The 17,466-nt window shown below is 45.1% G+C and overlaps 1 protein-coding gene across 4 annotated transcripts in view; it reads left to right on the forward strand.

The window, feature by feature from the left end:
- The first annotated feature begins 433 nt into the window (after positions 1 to 433).
- Positions 434 to 17,466, forward strand: part of CADM1 (cell adhesion molecule 1) — a 329,561-nt gene continuing 312,528 nt past the window's right edge. For all 4 annotated transcript variants that reach the window (XM_049621235.1, XM_049621244.1, XM_049621251.1 and 1 more), the window contains exon 1: positions 434 to 623. In XM_049621235.1, the coding sequence (XP_049477192.1) occupies positions 488 to 623 (136 nt within the window). In that variant the 5' untranslated portion in view covers positions 434 to 487. The remainder of the gene's footprint in view (positions 624 to 17,466) is intronic.

Genomic DNA, 17,466 nt, shown 5'->3' on the forward strand with positions numbered 1-17,466 from the left:
AAGGTGAGTGACGGAAATTTGCAACGTGTGGTTTCCAGGCTAGATGCACTCGGTGTACCGCGCAGGGGAGCCTCCTAGGGAGATTCTCCAGTCGTCGGTCGGCTATAGCCATTGCTGTATACGTTCCTAATATAGGTGTACGGGAAGCGAGACCCGCCCCCTGGAGCCCGAGCCCCCACACGCCAGGCGCCCAGGAGAACACTTTTTCCTTGATCCCGGGGAAGCGAAAACGAATTTTAACATAAACATATTTGCATACGCCCCTCCCCTTGGCCCCGCCCCTAGGTGGCGCGGGCGCGCCGCCGAACGCCAGCGCCAGGGGGCGGGGTGGGGGAGGGGGCGAGTCCTCCGAGAGCCGGGTTGGGCTAGCGGCGCTGTGATTGGTCGGTCCGGACTCCGCCCCCGGTGCATGTCATTAGCATCTCATTAGTTGTCCGCTCGGGCTCCGGAGGAAGCCACCGCCGCCAGTCTGAGGCAGGTGCCCGACATGGCGAGTGCTGTGCTGCCGAGCGGATCCCAGTGTGCGGCGGCGGTGGCGGCGGTGGCGGCGGCGGCGGCGCCTCCCGGGCTCCGACTCCGGCTTCTGCTGTTGCTCCTCTCCGCCGCGGCACTGATCCCCACAGGTAGGTGTGGGCACCGGCCGGTTGGCCCTCTAAATCTCCTAAGGCACCCCAGTAGCCATAGCCGTGGAAGGGGGAAACGTTTCCATGACAACCTTCCCCCACTTCCTAAATCCGAATCCGAGGGAGTGTGGAGAGGAACTCAGGGCTGAGATGGAAGGGGCAGAGGGGATCGGTGATCCCCTTCTCCCTTGCCCAGCTGGGTGGGAATTGGAGCCCTCAGGGATGGCTGCACCCACACCTTTTCTCCCCGGCTTGGCGCGGGGTGCGGAGTGGAGTGAGAATGGGGGGCCCGGGGGCTAGAGAATGTGGGAGAAGGGGATGGATGGAAGGTACCCCCCAACCTTCCGGACCCTCCCAAACTCGTTGTTGTCCCCGTAACTTGCAGGTCCTCCCGTCCCAGAGCTGCCCATTCGCCCCCACCTTTCCAGCGGGCCCCCTAATTCTCTATCCCCTAGACCTCCCCATGGCTGACTAGCAGCCGCCTCCAGCGTGATTTCTCACCGATCTACAGGACATCCCCAGACTTGTCTGGTCGCTCCTGCTGTCCCCGCGCTCTGCCTTTCTCCACCGTCCTCCGAACCGCGCGCCCCTCGTGTCTCCCTCCAGCCAGATCGCTGCCCTCCGCCCCCCCTCCCCCCGCTCCCGCCGCCCGGTTGCGGGGCTCCCGGGCCCAGCTCCAGGCAGGGAAAGTTCCTCAGGCCCGGCCCCGCGGAGCGGGGGCGGGGGGGGGAGGGAAGGTTGCTGTCGCCGCCTCTGCGGGAAGGAGCCGGGAGCCCGCAGCCCGCCTGGGCCACGGCGTCCTCCGCCGCGAGTGGGGACGCCGGGTTCCCATGCTGCCGGTCCTTTTCGGCAGCCCTGGGGTGGTGGAGGGAGGTTCGCGGCCTCTGCGGCCAGGCGGGCACCCTGCGGGCCTCCGGGCGCCCCCTGCGTGCGGAGCTGTCTTGGGAATTTGCCCAGGGGCGGCTCTGCACGCCCGGCGCCTTCCCCGAAGACGCCGAGCACTCGACAGGAGCACGATGTGTGACTGCCCGTGTGCCGGGCGCGCTGGCGCGGTCGGGAAAGAAGAGGGCAGTGTTTGCTTTTGCTAACAAAAGGGAGCCGGAGCTCTTCCCCAGCGGAAAGGCTGGCCGCGCTGCACCCTGCCTCCCCTTCCCGCCACCGCCGCGCTCGGCTGCCGCGCGGCGTCCCCGCGCTCCCGGTCGCGGGCTGCGGGCTCCGGGCTGGGAGCGGGACCGAGAGGCACGGGGCCGAGGCGGGGGGCTGGGGTGCGGGAGGGGATGCAGCAGGGCTCCGCGCCTGCAAAGCCCCTCCTTGCAGCTTGGGAGCTGCAGGACCCGCGAGCAACAAGTGGCGGAGAACACCGAGAGCTCAGCCCCCACCTGCGGAGCCCCCGGCCGCGGCGGGCGCAGCGCTGGGGCCACCGTGCCTTTCCCGGGCGCCTCTCCGCTTGGGCTGTGCCTTTTGTTTACACGCTAGACGACACACAGTTACGTAAACACCGCAGGAGACACGCTGTAGGAAATGGGGATGTCTGGGGTGCTGGCTTTGCGTTTGGGGGATGCCGGGTTGGTTGCTTTCCCCCGAAACAGGCTCGCAAGGGCGCTGGGCTTGGGGAACCTATCGGGGATGTATAGGGGTGGGAATCTGGCAGCTGCTCGGTTCCAGAGCTGAGGATTTTTGCTTCCATGCCTCTGCTTGTCTCCGGATGTTGTTTATGTGTTTTTCTTCTGTGAATTCTTAATTTATGAGTTACGAGATAATTGGGTTCAGCCTATGCCGGTGTGGTTACAACTTCATTTCGGGCGATGTCTCTGACTGGATGGGTTCAATAAAATGTTCCTGAAAGAGATCCCTCGTGCTGCTGCATTGTAAAAAGCGCCAGTGTCAGTTAAACGTGAGCGTGAGTAAAGGCTCGGTAACTGGCGCATAATAGAGGCAACAATAGACTTGTATTGGCTGCAAAAAAAGGGGGGGGGGGAGCGCTGGTCGGGGATATTGCCATTTAACTAAAAATGGGAGCCGTGCAATGCCGCTCGGCAGCGGAGTAGGATTAGATTATACCTCCTGTCCCCAGCCTGCTCATTGACCGTACCGGGTAGTAGCGACAGTACTATATTTGTAACTATCTCGCGGTAAGAAGTTGCCTTCCCAGCGAGGGATGTCTGCAGACTCAGAAAGGAGCGGTCTGGAACTCAACCGTGCATGTCAAAGCTACAAGAAAATTCTGTTGCCAGTTACCATGGAAGCAGCTTCTTGCTCTTGTGTGCTTCCCTGTTTGTACGCTGGTTATCAGATTGTGTTCAAATTAGAAAGTAATTGGGTTTGATTTGTAGTGAGGGGATGAGATGACTTTCTTTCAATCTGCTTTTCCTCTTACGCCTTTTTCGGTGATGGGTTTGGGAAGGGGTCTTGGCCCAGCCCCCAGGTCCTGGGCATCCAGAGTAGACTTTAGGTGAGCACTGGGGACTTTGCTTCCTTAGTCCTCTCCCGTTAAGCTTTCTCAGAGGCCTGCAGGTACCACTGTCAGGTTAGAGAAACCTGTTGGTGTTGCCTTGTAACTTCATTAGGCGTGTTTCATTTACATCCTCCCTGGGAGAGCTATCCGGGGCCATTGGACAGTAGTAGATCCTGGTTCTGTCTTCCCCTGCAACTGGATCCATCTATCCCCTGGAAAAGATCTCCCATCTCTCCTGTGATGTTTGGAGTCAATGGATGTTAATGAAATGCAGCTAAAATGGGGTTGTGGAAACTCACTCCTCAGTGTAAATTATGCCTGTTATGTTTTAGGTGCATGCATGCTGCTGCTTCTCATCCCGAGTGAACCAGTGGTTGACTACCATCCTCTTACCTTTTTTTAGCATTAGAGAGGATGGCTGATGGGTGGAGGTTTGTGATGGTGCCGGAAGCCCAGGGGCTGAGTTTTGCTCGTCCTGGCCTGTTGGGGCTTGTATACCGGGGATGGGGACTTTACAGAAGTGCCGCCCTGCTATTGTTGCCTTTCCCTGCATCAAATTGAATAGCCACAGGAGGGACTTGCACTTGTCTGTGATAGCTTTGATAAAATATCCCTCATTAATGCCACTTTATATTTACAGTGTGTCACTGGAGACGCACAAGGCTTCATTTAGTGACTTGTGTGACGAGACAAGCTTGCATTATTTGCCTGGGACATTTTGGAGGAACAAGAGGCCCATTGAGCAATCTTTTGAAATGAACAAATACGGAAAAAGGGGGGAATAAAAGAGCAGGCAGTTCCCTGGAACAAAGAGCTTTATTCATATGGATGTTGTACATGCTTTATGCAGTTTTCCCCAATGGCCCTCCTGGTGAAGGGGAGTGGGACAGGGAAGAAGCCTTACAAGCAGGACACTTTCGCTTCCTCCCTCACTTCCTGACTTCATATTCTTACCGACTTGGGCCTGGACTCCCTGACTGCTCGTCTTGCTCTACTCCCTCTAAAAGCCCAGAAGCTAACAGGTTCCCGGGTCTAAAAGAGAGATTTTGAAATGCTTTTTCCCAGCTCTGAATTTCAGCAGAAGATTGTGCTAGCTACCTGTTGAGACTCCTGGTCATTGGAGGACTTACTGGTTGAAGGGAAAGAGGTGTCACTTTTTTTTTTGACATGTGTCAAGAAGTGGTTTGAGAGAGAATGTCAGATCGGTAAGATATCTTGCAAACTCTAATGTTAGTCTTAACTATTTATTTTTAAAGAAATGCCGTAAACATTGAAATCCCCAGTCTTCAATATCATTAATGGTGCTCTTGGAGTTTTTGGTGGCTTTTGCCCGCACCCGGTACATTTTCGCCTCGTAACCTACGTGAATTTTTATAATTCCTTGGCCTGCATTGCTAAATGATTTTCAGGCTTTAAAAACTGGATAATATTGCTGTGAATATAAACTGTCTCATTCTCTGGGTTTTTGTAAGTGACATTTTAATACCTAATTGGCCACTTAGCTTTTACATTTTAAAAATGGGTGTGTGTGCGCGCGTGTGTGTGTGTGTGTGTGTGTGTGTGTGTGACAAAAGGCCTGTTTTTATGTGGGGAGATCTCTTAAATTGGGCCAAACTAATCTATGGTATCATTGGAATGGAAATTTACCAGCATGTGAAGAAAATTTATAAGAAATAAATCCTAAGGATTCAAATGCTATATCTCTTTCTTGTGAAGAATAGTACTGACCATTATGCTGGGCATTTTTCACTGAAAATCCAGCACAGAAAGGAGAAATCACACAGCGACATCTGTTGCAGAATTGAAAATTTGCTGCTTTGAGTTGGGAGCAATTAGTCCCATATAAGCGCCTAATGGTATCAGTCAGTGTGTATGCGCACTCATACAGATGTGTATATCTATACACACATGTGTACGTATATATGCGTGTATACAGACACTCACCCAATACAATATTCATGTTCACCTTGCCATGTATTTAATAGAAAATGGAACATTACACCAAAGCTGCTTTTTCTTAGTACCTGTTGAGGAACTAGAGATTCTTATAATCATGGAATTTTTGCAAAGGGAAGGATGTTAAAAATCATCTGGTGAAATCTCATAATTTTATAGCGAGGCAGCCAAAGCCCACAGAGAAGGACCCTGCTGATCGTGGAACTGAGGATAAGTCAGTTACCCAGCCCGGCCCCCTGGGAGCAGGCCCCTTGATGTCAAGTCAGCAAACCTTCTGTTCCACCTCCCAGCAGGGATACCCCAGTGAGGGATGTGGATCATGGGTAGAACTGTATCTTGGCTAAGGCTAGTTTATATTGAGAAGACAGCAAGATTAATTGTTGTTCTAGGTAATAAACCCCTGGATCAGAGGAGTGACCTCTGAGATAAAAGGACCAGTTCTTGGTAAGGTTGTCTTTGGTATTGACAAATGATTCTGAAATCTGTGGACTTTATTTGGCAGTTACAACATGAATGTCGTCCAAAGCACCTTCATAGGGGAGGGCTCCTGGATTTGTGTCACTGCAGTAAGTCAGATGTGTGAGAACTGGGCTTCAGAAGCCGCAGCTTTTGATTTTTAAACTCTTGATTTGTCTTTTCAAGGATTAATAGTAACAGTAGAACTAGTTCCATGTAACGAAGGAAAAAAGGAAGGATCCTTAAGTCAAGAACAAGAACACCGCTTGATTTTCTTACCAGGTATTTGTCCCTTTTCTTTCAAGCGGAGAGAGAGCTGAGGACAACTTTTTTTTAACATTTTTTTTTAAATTAAAAAAAATTTTTTTTGTTAGTTTTCTTTAATTTTGAGAGGCAGAGAGAGACAGAGCGTGAGTGGGGGAGGGGCAGGGAGAGAGGGAGACACAGAATCTGAAGCAGGCTCCAGGCTCTAAGCTGTCAGCACAGAGCCCGACACAGGGCTCAAACCCACGAACCGTGAGATCATGACCAGAGCTGAAGTTGGACGCTCAACCGACTGAGCCACCCAGGCGCCCCAGGACAACTTTTTTTAAAGTAAAGCAAAAAACAAAAACAAAAAGGACTGTGTTTGCAAGATGACTTTTTTTTTTTTACGTTGCTCATGTTTTGTTTATTTTTCCATTTTATTATGGAGATTTCCAAATACATGCAAGAGTAGAGAGAGTGCCATAATTAACCCCGTGTGGAAGTCACCCAGTTCAGTAAATTATCCACCAGTGGTCAGTCTGTCCTCTGTACGCTTCTTCCTCCGCTCCCCAGAGTCGTCTAAACAAATCTTGGACATCCTATCATTTCTTCCATCATTTACTTTAGAAAGATTATCCTAAGATACAGTCACCTTTTCCCCGTCTCTCATAATCACAGTCTCATGAACTGAACGTACAGCTTCTCAACTGGTATACAGAATTTTGGCCCTGCCCGTGCTTTGCCAAGGTAGAGTGAAGGCTTATGCTGGTGGGAAAAGCTGAGGCAGAAACAAGAGAAGCCAGAGCGCAGATTACTGTCTGCAAGGAGACCTTTTCGTGTGGTTTGGTTTATTTTGAGCAAGGTTTTGTTTGGATCGGATAAGATGAGTTTTATTGTTGTGTAAATACGGTTGTGTAAATATGCCGTAATTGTAGCTAATCTCTCGACTGTGGCAGGCTATGGAAAGCACCCATGGAGAGATTGGCCATTTCCAGTTGTTCTCATAATGAATACTCTCCATCCGAGGACTTCTGTAGGCAGGGCTATTTTAGTTTGATGGCTGTGAGATATACCTCATTCATGTATTTATCTTTAAATGCCTCCATGGTAGAAATGCCTTTGCATTTTGTGAATATATGACTTAAAAGAAAAAAAATGTCTTTTCTCATCTTGAAGTGGCTAAATGCTACTTTCAGCCTGTGTTCTGTAACCAAAGTGATCACAAAATGCCTTCTTTGGTGTGGGAAACGCAGACAGCAAGCTGTAAGTACCTTGTTTTTGCAGGATGGGGGTAGGAGAGAAAAAGTTACTATTTGTCCTTCTCAATATTTGCCCCGTTGATTTAAAATAGGAATTTCGTAATTTCAGCTACAACTGTTGGAATGCTTTAGTGTTAATTTATGAACTTCTTTGGTTTAGGGGAAAATAGGTTGGTTCCATTTTCCAAGGTTCGTGAAATGTGAGGGCGTGTGTGCGTGTTAAGGGGTTCTTGCTCAAATGTATTTAATGTGGACTATAAATCTGAAGCATTTGGTTTTTTGGTTTTCAGCCAAACAAGTAATTACACATGAGATGGCTTTGAGGGGTCTGAGCATTCCCGGCCAGGTGAAACCCGCCTCCCGCGCCCCTCTTCTGAGTTGGCCACCGCACAAGAAAAGCTCAAAGGAATGCCTACATTCGCGGATTGGGGAGCGCCACCAAAATTGAATAAAAAGCCTTTGTTTGGAAACCATCAATGAAGGAAAGGACCCACTGGAATGTTTGTAATTACAAGTGGCACCTCCTTGTTTAAATTTCAGAAGCCACAGTTTCTTTTTCAGAGATTTAAATTGCAGGCTCTAGCCAGCAGCTGCTGTTGTGGTTAATGGGCAGTTTCTCTTTGAAGCTCTTCCAGTGCTGGTTCTCAAAAGCTTTGGTGCAGTTGGCCTTGAACTAGGGTTAGAAGAAAGGGAGCTGGAGGTATTTATATACATGCCCAGCAAAAGTGACGTGTGGCCTTTATTATTACTCAAAAGAGCACCTTGGCGGCAAGGTTGAGAGGAAGCAGCACTAAGAAAAGTCTGCTATGACTGACAGGTGTCTTGAATGGGGTGATTATCTTAAGAGAGATGAGGGGTGGGTGGGGAAAATTTGTTCTCTTAGTAGATGTCTTGTTGGAATATAGTCATTTGACCCAACGTTTTGATCTAGATATTTCAGAAATGTTAAATAGTCTTGAAATGAAAGCGCCGTGATATATATTTAAATGCTACTTGGTGTTTGAAGATGGTATACCAGTGACATGGGCTTTTAAAAATGCCTAGAATAAGTATCTTGCCCTTGGCAGGCTTCCTTGGTAAGGTAGGCGCTCGCTCTCCAGCCATCTAGTCCTGGACCGCAGTGTCAAATTGGAATTAAGTTGTGAGGTCCCTGGAGGGGGGCAGGGAGGAATCTGCCTAAAAAGGGTTCACCCGCCCCATCTCTCCCATTGTCTGTATCCTACCGCTCGCCACTTGGCTAGGACGAACGTAGAAGTTACCATGTCAGAAGAGGAACCTTTCATCTTTCCTGTCGTAGGTATCAACTTTTCTCAAAGTGTCCATTATTGCAAATGACACCACAGCCGTCCTGGTCTCCAGGGCCCTGAAATTTGGAGTCTTTTTTTTTTTCTCCCCCCCTCTCCTTGGTTTTCACTCTTGGACTGAAATAAAATGGGGCTGATTGTTTCTCCACGACATTCTTTCTCCGGAAGCCTCCACGTCCTCTCTAAACCATGTTTTATTAGCAGAAGCTTCCCAGCCAATTCCCCTGACTCCAGCCTCCACCAGTCAGGACATCAGTCCACCTACCCGTGTTGTGATTCTTTTCTGGACATGGTCATGACACTGCCCTTCCAGAAAACCTAATCTCAAATTCTTGCTTCTCACGTCGGATTCACAATCCACCTTGTTCTGTCTTTCTCTTTCTTGTTCCTTCCTTAACTGCTTTCTCAGTCCTCCTCTAATTGCCCTCATTTCTTGTTACTTTTCTAGCCCTTTCCTGATGGGACTGGAAGACAGGTGCTTCTCTGTTGAACCAAGGAAGAAAGTGTGGTTTTGCTACCAGCCTTCAGCTAGTTGTCTTTGCATGAAACTGCGCTCTTAACCTGCTTTTCACTCAACTGTTTTGGTTTACAGGTATGGGCTCTGCTGATTCTCCTCGCCTCCCTTGCATATAAACATCTTCCCTTCGCAGCTTCTGGTTTAACTAACATGTGCTTATCTGTACCCCGACATAGTCCTTTCTTTTTCTGCTTTGTAGGTATATATGTGAATACGTTTCTCTACCGTAAGCTGAAGTGTGCAGATATTGTGGCCATTATCTGAGCGACAATTTTAAACAACCGTGTGCTGACGGTGCATTGAGCCGGTTTGGTGATTCGCGTTCGAATATGGGCACTTACTAACAGCACGAAAATGGTGTAATTGACCTAACAAATTACACGCTGGCAAAGTAAGACTTTCAGACAAAAAGTCCAGTCTTTAGGAGTGGGAAGACTTCAGAAGGGTCAGAGTGCCAGGGAGCAGTGCACTTGGCATCAATGAAATGTACCCCTCTGAAGATGATCCAAGAGATATACCACCTTAGAAGAGTGTTTGGTGCTCATGTTCACAATGTCTGGTTACTAAGAAGTACCTACCTGGGGAGCCAGAAGGACAGTGTGCTAAAACCCGGGCCTTTTAAATAGCTTTGACTTTGCGGGCAGTCCTGCCTAAGCTCTGTCATCTCTAGTATCAGAATGGTCGCATTTTAGTTGATCACATAGACCTGTACGCTGTCACTCGCTTAAGAAAAAAAATGAAACCTTTGTTTTTCAGTCTAACTGCTAATCTCATTATATATTATATTTAAAAACATTTCTATTATATCTTATTTTTTAGAGAGAGAGAGAGAGAGAGAGAGGGAGAGAGACAGAGGGAGCATGCATAAACCGGGGAGGGGGCAGAAGGAGAGAGAAAGAGAATCCCAGGCAGGCTCCACTCTCAGCATGGAACCTAATGTGGGGCTCGATCCCCAACCCTGGGATCGTGAGCTGAGCTGAAATCGAGAGTCGCATGCTCAACTGAATGAGCCAGTCATGTGCCCCTAATCTCATTATCTTAAGGATTTTTTTCAAAGCCTTTGTCTGATAATATTATCTGCCACTGTTTTTCCCTTATTGTTTTTCCTTGTCTGGCATCCTTCCTTTGCAGCGTTCAGAGCTTGCTGGTAGAAGGTTCTATACCATGATAATTCAGTGATATGAAAACACTTGTTTATTATGGAGTGTTTGCGGATAGTGTTGGGAAAAGGTTGTATGTCCAAATGTGGTCTGTGTTTGGCTCTTTGCTGAATATGCCTGTGATAAGCCAAGCTACCCAGCCTAGAAGTCACCAGCTTGATTCACTCTTCTGAATAGCAAAGGAGCATGGCTTCATTCCTCTTACAGAAACCTTTCCTTAAACAATGAAAACTTCATAGATAGGAAGAAAAAAAACCCCAAGTTAATTTAGTACTAAATTACCGCTCAAATGGTTTTATCTCTTAAAAGGTTCAAGTACAGATTAGCTTAAATGACACTGAACTTCACTTTTCCTTGTGCGTATCTTGTGAGCACACATCATTGTGAAGAGACCTCTGTCTGCTTTCTTTTAGTTTTGTTAGTAATCACATGAATGTTAGTCGCTGCTTTTTTTCCTTTTCTGAAGCAAATCTCTCCCATCTCTGGGCCAGATTGGCAAACGGTGTACCCAGTTTAGGTTACAGAATACTAAAACCTAGTGCTTTAGTCATGAGTGAAAAACAGCAAAAGCAGCCTAGTTTATAGGGTGTTAAAAAATAAAATAACCTGTATATGAATGCACCTGAGAAAGACGTATTTTATACATATGACTTTTTAAAGAAATATTTACTTATTTTGAGAGAATGAGTGAGCAGGAGAGGTGCAGAGGGAGGGAAAGAGAGAGAATCCCAAGCGGGCTCCACGCTGACAGCACAGAGTCCGACTCGGGGCTGGAACCTGTGAATGGTGAGATCATGACCTGAGCCGAAACCAAGAGTTGGACGCTTAACCAACTGAGCCACCCAGGCGCCCCCACGTCTGGCTTTTATTAAAACAGTCACTACTCACGGATAGGGGCTAGGGGTTACGCCTGGCTGCCGCTACTACTGTAAATCCCTTACGTGTTCATGGCAATACTGAAAAATACCAGGCTGAAAGAATTGATTCAGGATGTACTCAACTCTCTTTAAGGTGAAACTGAAGAACGAAGTGGCAGCAAGGTCCCATCTGGAGCTGAACGTTCTTTGGAAGTAAATGGAATCATCCAGTCTCCTTGGAGAAACTGGCAGTGATTATAATCTCAAAAAAATTTTTTTTTTAATTTGCGTGCATGTGCAGGCGCGCGCACAAGAGAGAGCACCCAGGGAAAGGGGGGCAGAGGGAGGGAGGGAGGGAGGGAGAGAGAGACAGAGACAGAGACAGAGAGAGAGAGAGAGAGAGAATCTTAAGCAGGTGCTACACTCAGCCTGACGCAGGGCTCAATCCCACAACTCTGGGATCATGATCTGAGTGGGAATTAAGAGTCGGACGCTTAACTGACTGAACCATACAGGAGCCCCTCAAATTTTGGGGCTTTTCAACACAGACAGGAATTTTTAATTTTACTCAGCCTCTTATATTTTATATTCTACATTTAAATCAATAACTTGGTATTTTCTGTAACTAACCCATAAGGCATTTGGTAGAAAAATGGGAATTTAAACATTATTTTTAAAATAAGTATCTGCTTTTATTTGTTTATTAAAATTTTTTTTTAAATGTTTATTTATTTGTGAGAGAGAGAGAGAGAACACAAGCAGGGGAGAGACAGGGAGAGAGGGAGACACAGAATCCGAAGCAGGCTCCGGGCTCCCAGCTATCAGCACAGAGCCCGTCGTGGGGCTTGAACTCACAAACCCCAAGATCATGACCTGAGCCGAAGTCGGATGCTTAACTGACTGAACCACCCAGGTGGCCTGAGTTACCTTCTTTTATACCAAGCATTGTGTTAGGCACATTTATAGTTGAGTATGCTGGTCCCTGTCTTCCAGAGGGTTGTCGTTTATTTTTTCTTAACTTTCATTTTGGAAGAATGTTAAAACCACAGGAAAGTTAAAAGGAAAGTATCATGAATGCTTGTAAACCCCTTACCTAGATTCATCAAGTGTTAACATTTTGTTCGTTTGCTTTACCTAGCTCTCTGAATTGTGCATACTCACCTATCTCTTTTCCTGTTTTTTTCTGAACTGATACTTCAGCACGGAGCTCCAACTCCCGAGAATAAAGGCATTTTCCTATGTAGCTTCAGTGCCTTATTACGCTCAAGGAGTTTAGCACTGATTCCGTAATATTATGTAATACCTAGTCTATATTCAAATTTCCCCATTTGTTCCATTGATAGTCTACATATGTGTTTCTTTGTCTTTAGAATCTAAGGCATCTTTTGCCTTCCACCTTTTTAGGTTTTTTTTTTTTTAAGGAGTTGGGGGTGGGTGTGTGTGTCTCTGATGGCATTGATATTTTGTTCATTCCAGAGCTGATGTTTTGTAGAGTGTCTCACAGTTCCACAGATGGATCATTTCCTCATTGTCTGATTCAGATTATAGTCATAGTCAAGAACACTGCATAGCTGATGGTGACACGTTCTTATAGCCCCACCTCAGTTTGTCCTATATGTGGTGATGGTAAGTTTGATCCCTTGGTTGATGATAGCAATTTAGTTACTTAGTTTAGGTGGACTTAGAGATTTCTCCATTTTTATCCCTTGGTAGTAAGTAATTTGGGGGATATTTTGAGACTGAAAATCCTGAAAATCTCGAACAAAACTTCACTTAGTGGTTTTGGCAGAAGTGATAAACCTTGTCTGAATCAAATATCACGTTGGTGGTTACAAAATGGTAATTTTTCTAATTCTGTCATTTCTCTGTATCAAGTAGAAGCATTCTTGTTTAAAGAAGAACTTACCGTTCCTCCTCCTCTCCTCTTTTTTGAAAATCACAGTGGACTCATAGATTTAAAAAAGAAAATTCAGTGTAGTATATTTCATTACCCTCACATTTGGGGGGTGGGAACCCCCTCAGTCTGGCTGTTTCCTTTTGATATATCTCCTTTAATTTTTAAGTGCTTTTTTTATTTTATGCTGTAAGAAAATGTCTAAGCTCATGTTGTATTTTCCCTGCCCTAGACCTGGAATCAGCTATTTCTCCAAGAAGTCTTGGCTCCTTTTAGCAGAGGAGTGGTATTTCAGTTCCAAGGCGGTGTGCTAGTCTCTCTTGACTTCACGCTTCAGTGGATAGAACTAGGATATATATGTGTATATTTTTATAGTATATAAAGTAGTATATAAAATAGCATATATAGTATGTAAAAATAAATAATACATTTATTATGTATTATAATATACCTTTAATAATTTAAATAATATTAAAAACATTTACTTATATTAAATATATTTTATTTATATTAATTTATATTGAATAAATATAAGTATATTCCACAATAAGTATATACTTATTTATAACTTTATACTATATATATATATATATATACACACACACATTATCTATTTGTCTATATCAATTAGAGTATAGTACCCCAATGTTCTTTTTCTCCTTGTCCTGTTCCTTATTTGTATCTTTCTTTTCCCGTGGTGAGAACCTTGGTTCCTAGCCATGCCAATGTCTTAGAATTAATACAAAAAGTTTTGAAATGACTCTGTCAAGACCACTCTAGACAACAAACCTACCAAATAAAGTTCAATAATATTTGCCATTCTTTTTGCCTTTAATATAAATCCCACAGAGGATAGACAAAGTACTGTATTTACAAGGTCACAAATTAGTTCCTTCTGTGTGTGTGTGTGTGTGTGTGTGCGTGTGTGATCAATTAGATCTATAAATGTATACTTAGGGTCATTTCTGTTTATATTCAATTTCAGGTTTTTTTTTTTCTAAACCTGTTGATTGAATGATATATTTTGAACATGTGAATCATTAACATGGCTCAAAAATCAAAACTGTGTAAGCCTTACTCCCTTGCGTGTGTTTTCTGGCCCATTCCCACTTATCTTCCCATAAGAGCCAATTTCATTCTTTTTTCATAGATCCTTCCAGGTTTTCCTTTTGCAAAAATAATAGGTAGAGTTGTCTTTTAAAAATACTTTTCCACAGTCTTTGTTAACATCTGCCTATACCCTTTTTCCTTATTAGGAAAATCCTCGGCTCTCATATTTATTTTGAGGATTTCCCGCCATTTGGCTTTATTTTACTTAGAAGCCTTTTTTTGGTTTTTTTTTTAACCTTATTTTCATGTCTCTTCCATTTCATCCTTCCAGGGTAATGTTCTTCTTGGGTCGTTGGGAGAATTCTGTACCTGTTTTTTCATTTAATTCACCAGATTACTTGCAGGAAAATAGGGACTGCCCCTTTCCCTATAATGCAGTGCATGTCTGTGATGTTTAATAACCTGGCTTCTCATCAGTCTTTCTTGACTCTTCTTTTCATCCATTAAATTGGCAAATCTGTATCTCAAGCCTCGATGCCCTCTCCTTCTTCCCACCCTGTTTTGTCTTGTTTTGTTTTTCCAGTTGTGGCATACGTACTGTAAAATTCATAGCCTTTTGCACCGAAACCTCAGCCCATGTTCTAAAACTGCCTACTGGACGTCTCAGTCCACAGATACTTACTTCCACGGTTAGCTCAAAAAATATTAATGACAAACAGAAGCTGTCATTCATTTAGTGTTTCTACCCTAGGAGTAGTTCTGTCTCTTGCCTCATTTTACAGATGAGGGAGCAGAGACGATGATAGGTCCCTTGTCCAAGAGGCTTAAGTAATAAAGTGGCAGAACCAGTTGTGTCTTCAAAACCTGTACTTTTGAACAATTAACTATTTTTTTTTTAATTCAAGATGTCTAACACTGAGCTCAGCTTCTTTCCTCCCCAAACCTCCCTCTGTCCTGTATTTCCTGTCTTGATGCAGGGTACCACCATCTACCCAATGGGTTAAATAAATCTGGAAGACCTCTTAGAGTAGTCCTCCTTTGCTGTCCCCTGCCTGTCTGTAAGTTACCAAGTCTTGCTTCTCTCTTGCATGCCCTCTATTTCACCACCAGTGTCTGACTTTACCCTCATCCTTGTTTTACAGATGAGGAAGTAGTTATACGCTGATGGAAGAGCCCCTTAATTGGCCCATTTACCTCTAGTCTCGTCCCTTGTAGTGCATCCCTAACACTGGTGTTTAGGCAGATCTTGGTAAAACACACCTTAGATGATCACTTTCATGCTTAAAATCATGCTTTAAATGTCTTCTTGGCACCTTGACGATAAAGCTGATGCTCTTACAGCCTGGCCTACAGTGCCTTTCTTCACTTTCTGTCTTTCTCTCCAGCTCATTTTGTGTCAGCCTCACTCACCGCGTTCTTCTCGCTAGGTCTTGCTCAAGGTGCTACCCCCCATGTTGTTTACTTTAGCGAAGTAAACGTGTCCCGGATGTGCCATGCTGTCAGGCCTTTCCCTTTTTTATGTCTTCTGCCGTCTACCAAAACACTCTTGTCTATATGGCTGATTCTGACATGGCTGTTGAGAGCCACTTCGAGCACCGATTCCTCAAGGAAACTTAACTGCGACCTTTCAGGTGGATTATGTGCCTTTTCTGTGTGTCCTTCTTCAGCCCTTCCCTAAAGGGCTTTATCTGACTTAGCTTCTTCCTTCCTGTTAAACGTGTTTCTCGGATTGCCCCGAATTCTTTCTCTACACCTGTGCATTTTGTATTTGTCCAGTGGTTTCCACCAACAGAAATGTTCCACTCTCTGGGCTTCCTTGTCAGCACGAAGATCCAATCCAGTGTTTCTTTTCAAATCTTACGCGATTTCCAGCCTGAATGTAATTTTTTTTTTTTTTCAGCTTCCTTTACAACTTCTCTAGCCATTCCGTGACATTGAACACTTCCTACCTTATTATAAGTTGACATGTGCCCAGGGGTATGTGTTTTTCAGTACTTCCGTAGGAGGGACTACTTATTCATCTTCGCATCCTCAACAGCATGGAGCACAATGCCTTACCTGTATGTACTATGTGCTCAGTAAACATTTGTTGAGTCTGTGAATGGGTTGGAAATTAGGTATGCATGGTCTGTTAAACCATTTCTAGCTCTTTCAGCATAAATGTGAACAGAGAATATGATATTAATTCAGTCTTGAAGACCAGTATAAAGATGATCACTGCACAGGTTTTTTGTTCATGTCCTTTTTTTCTTCCTCTACTATGTGATTTCCAATATATATACAGCTTATCTTTCCTCCTTTGTTATGGATACTGGTAGCTGGAGTATATAATTTGCACTAGGCCTTTGGGTTAACGAATGTAGTTTAGTGGTTACCTTGCTATCAGCTTTTAGAAGGAGAATTCTTACAAGTTGTTTGTTCTCTCATAATGGATGAAGAGCTATCAACATGCCTGACTTTTTCATAGCCTGAAGGACTGACTTCTAGTGTGTTTGTTCATACCTGGTTGTTGGGCAATTGTTGGAGAGGTTTAGATAGACTACCAGTCCAGATAAGAGAACCTCTTTCCATTTATTGAATCACTTCACAGTCCGGGGATGGCTGGACTTTGAGTCATTGTGCTGCCATACTGGCACTTCATAGTTGAGGCCACAAACCAAGGAACTTACCTCTGAGGCCTTCTGCTTCTCCTCACCTCAGTGTTCATGAGAGTCTTGTCTTAAAAGTGAGATATATTCTCAGGAGAGGCATGGTGAACTTAGGGAAATTTAAACCTCAGGGCAACAGTTTTTCTTGTACAGTAATAAAGATATATGTGGAGTCAGTGGCTCCAGGATCAAAAAATAGATCTCAGTAGTCGGATCAAACGTGAGAAATGGCTTGTTGCTGGGTTTCACAAAAAATGGATTGGGTGAGGCCGTCTGTCTTTTGAAGATGCTTCCGCTGTTTGCGTGGCTCTGTCGTTGGTGCTAACGTGTGGCAAAATTAAGCGTATTTGCCTATGATAGATCTAGTTTTAAACAGAAAGGTTTCCTGTGGGCCTCACATGGAAGATGGGAGAGATTTCATATGCAGGCCGAGGAGGAGAGAGTGTGCTAACATCACCTTTTAATTTAAGAGAAGTTTGGAGTTTGTTCTTTCCTGTGAACATAGAGGTGGAACCCACTCTAACCAGAGTTTATTGCTGTAATATTTTTTAAATGCATTTATGACACTGATCTATCTGTGACCTTGTAAAGGCGTTTTTAGTGGGAGGGGGGTAGCCAGCCTTTTTTCTCAGTGTCATAAGTGATGTCTGTTCAATAACTCTAACTTCCTGACAGTCCTGGGAGGGGGCGGAGGACCCATCATAACTTGTTTTTTATGGCCTATTTCTAAAGTGTTCCTTCATATTCACATCCATTCATTGAGACTTCTTTTCTCCCCGCCTGAGGCAGGCATCCAGCCTAGTCTGTGTTTGGTGCTTTAAATGCTTTGAGTTATGGAGAATCATAGCATTTTATCGACGCTCCCCTTGTAGCTGTATAGCTCTGTGTTGTCTCAGGTTACACGGCTGGCATTTCTGAGGCATTGTGGGTGGACCATTGCAATTAGTTGAGGTTTCGACTGGGATCACCTATCTGCCTTGATTTCTAGCATGTGACATTCTTCTCCCCCCCCCCCCCCCTTTTGGGTAGACATCTTTTCAG

Source organism: Panthera uncia, chromosome D1 (assembly GCF_023721935.1).
Source record: "Panthera uncia isolate 11264 chromosome D1, Puncia_PCG_1.0, whole genome shotgun sequence".
NCBI lineage: Eukaryota > Metazoa > Chordata > Mammalia > Carnivora > Felidae > Panthera > Panthera uncia.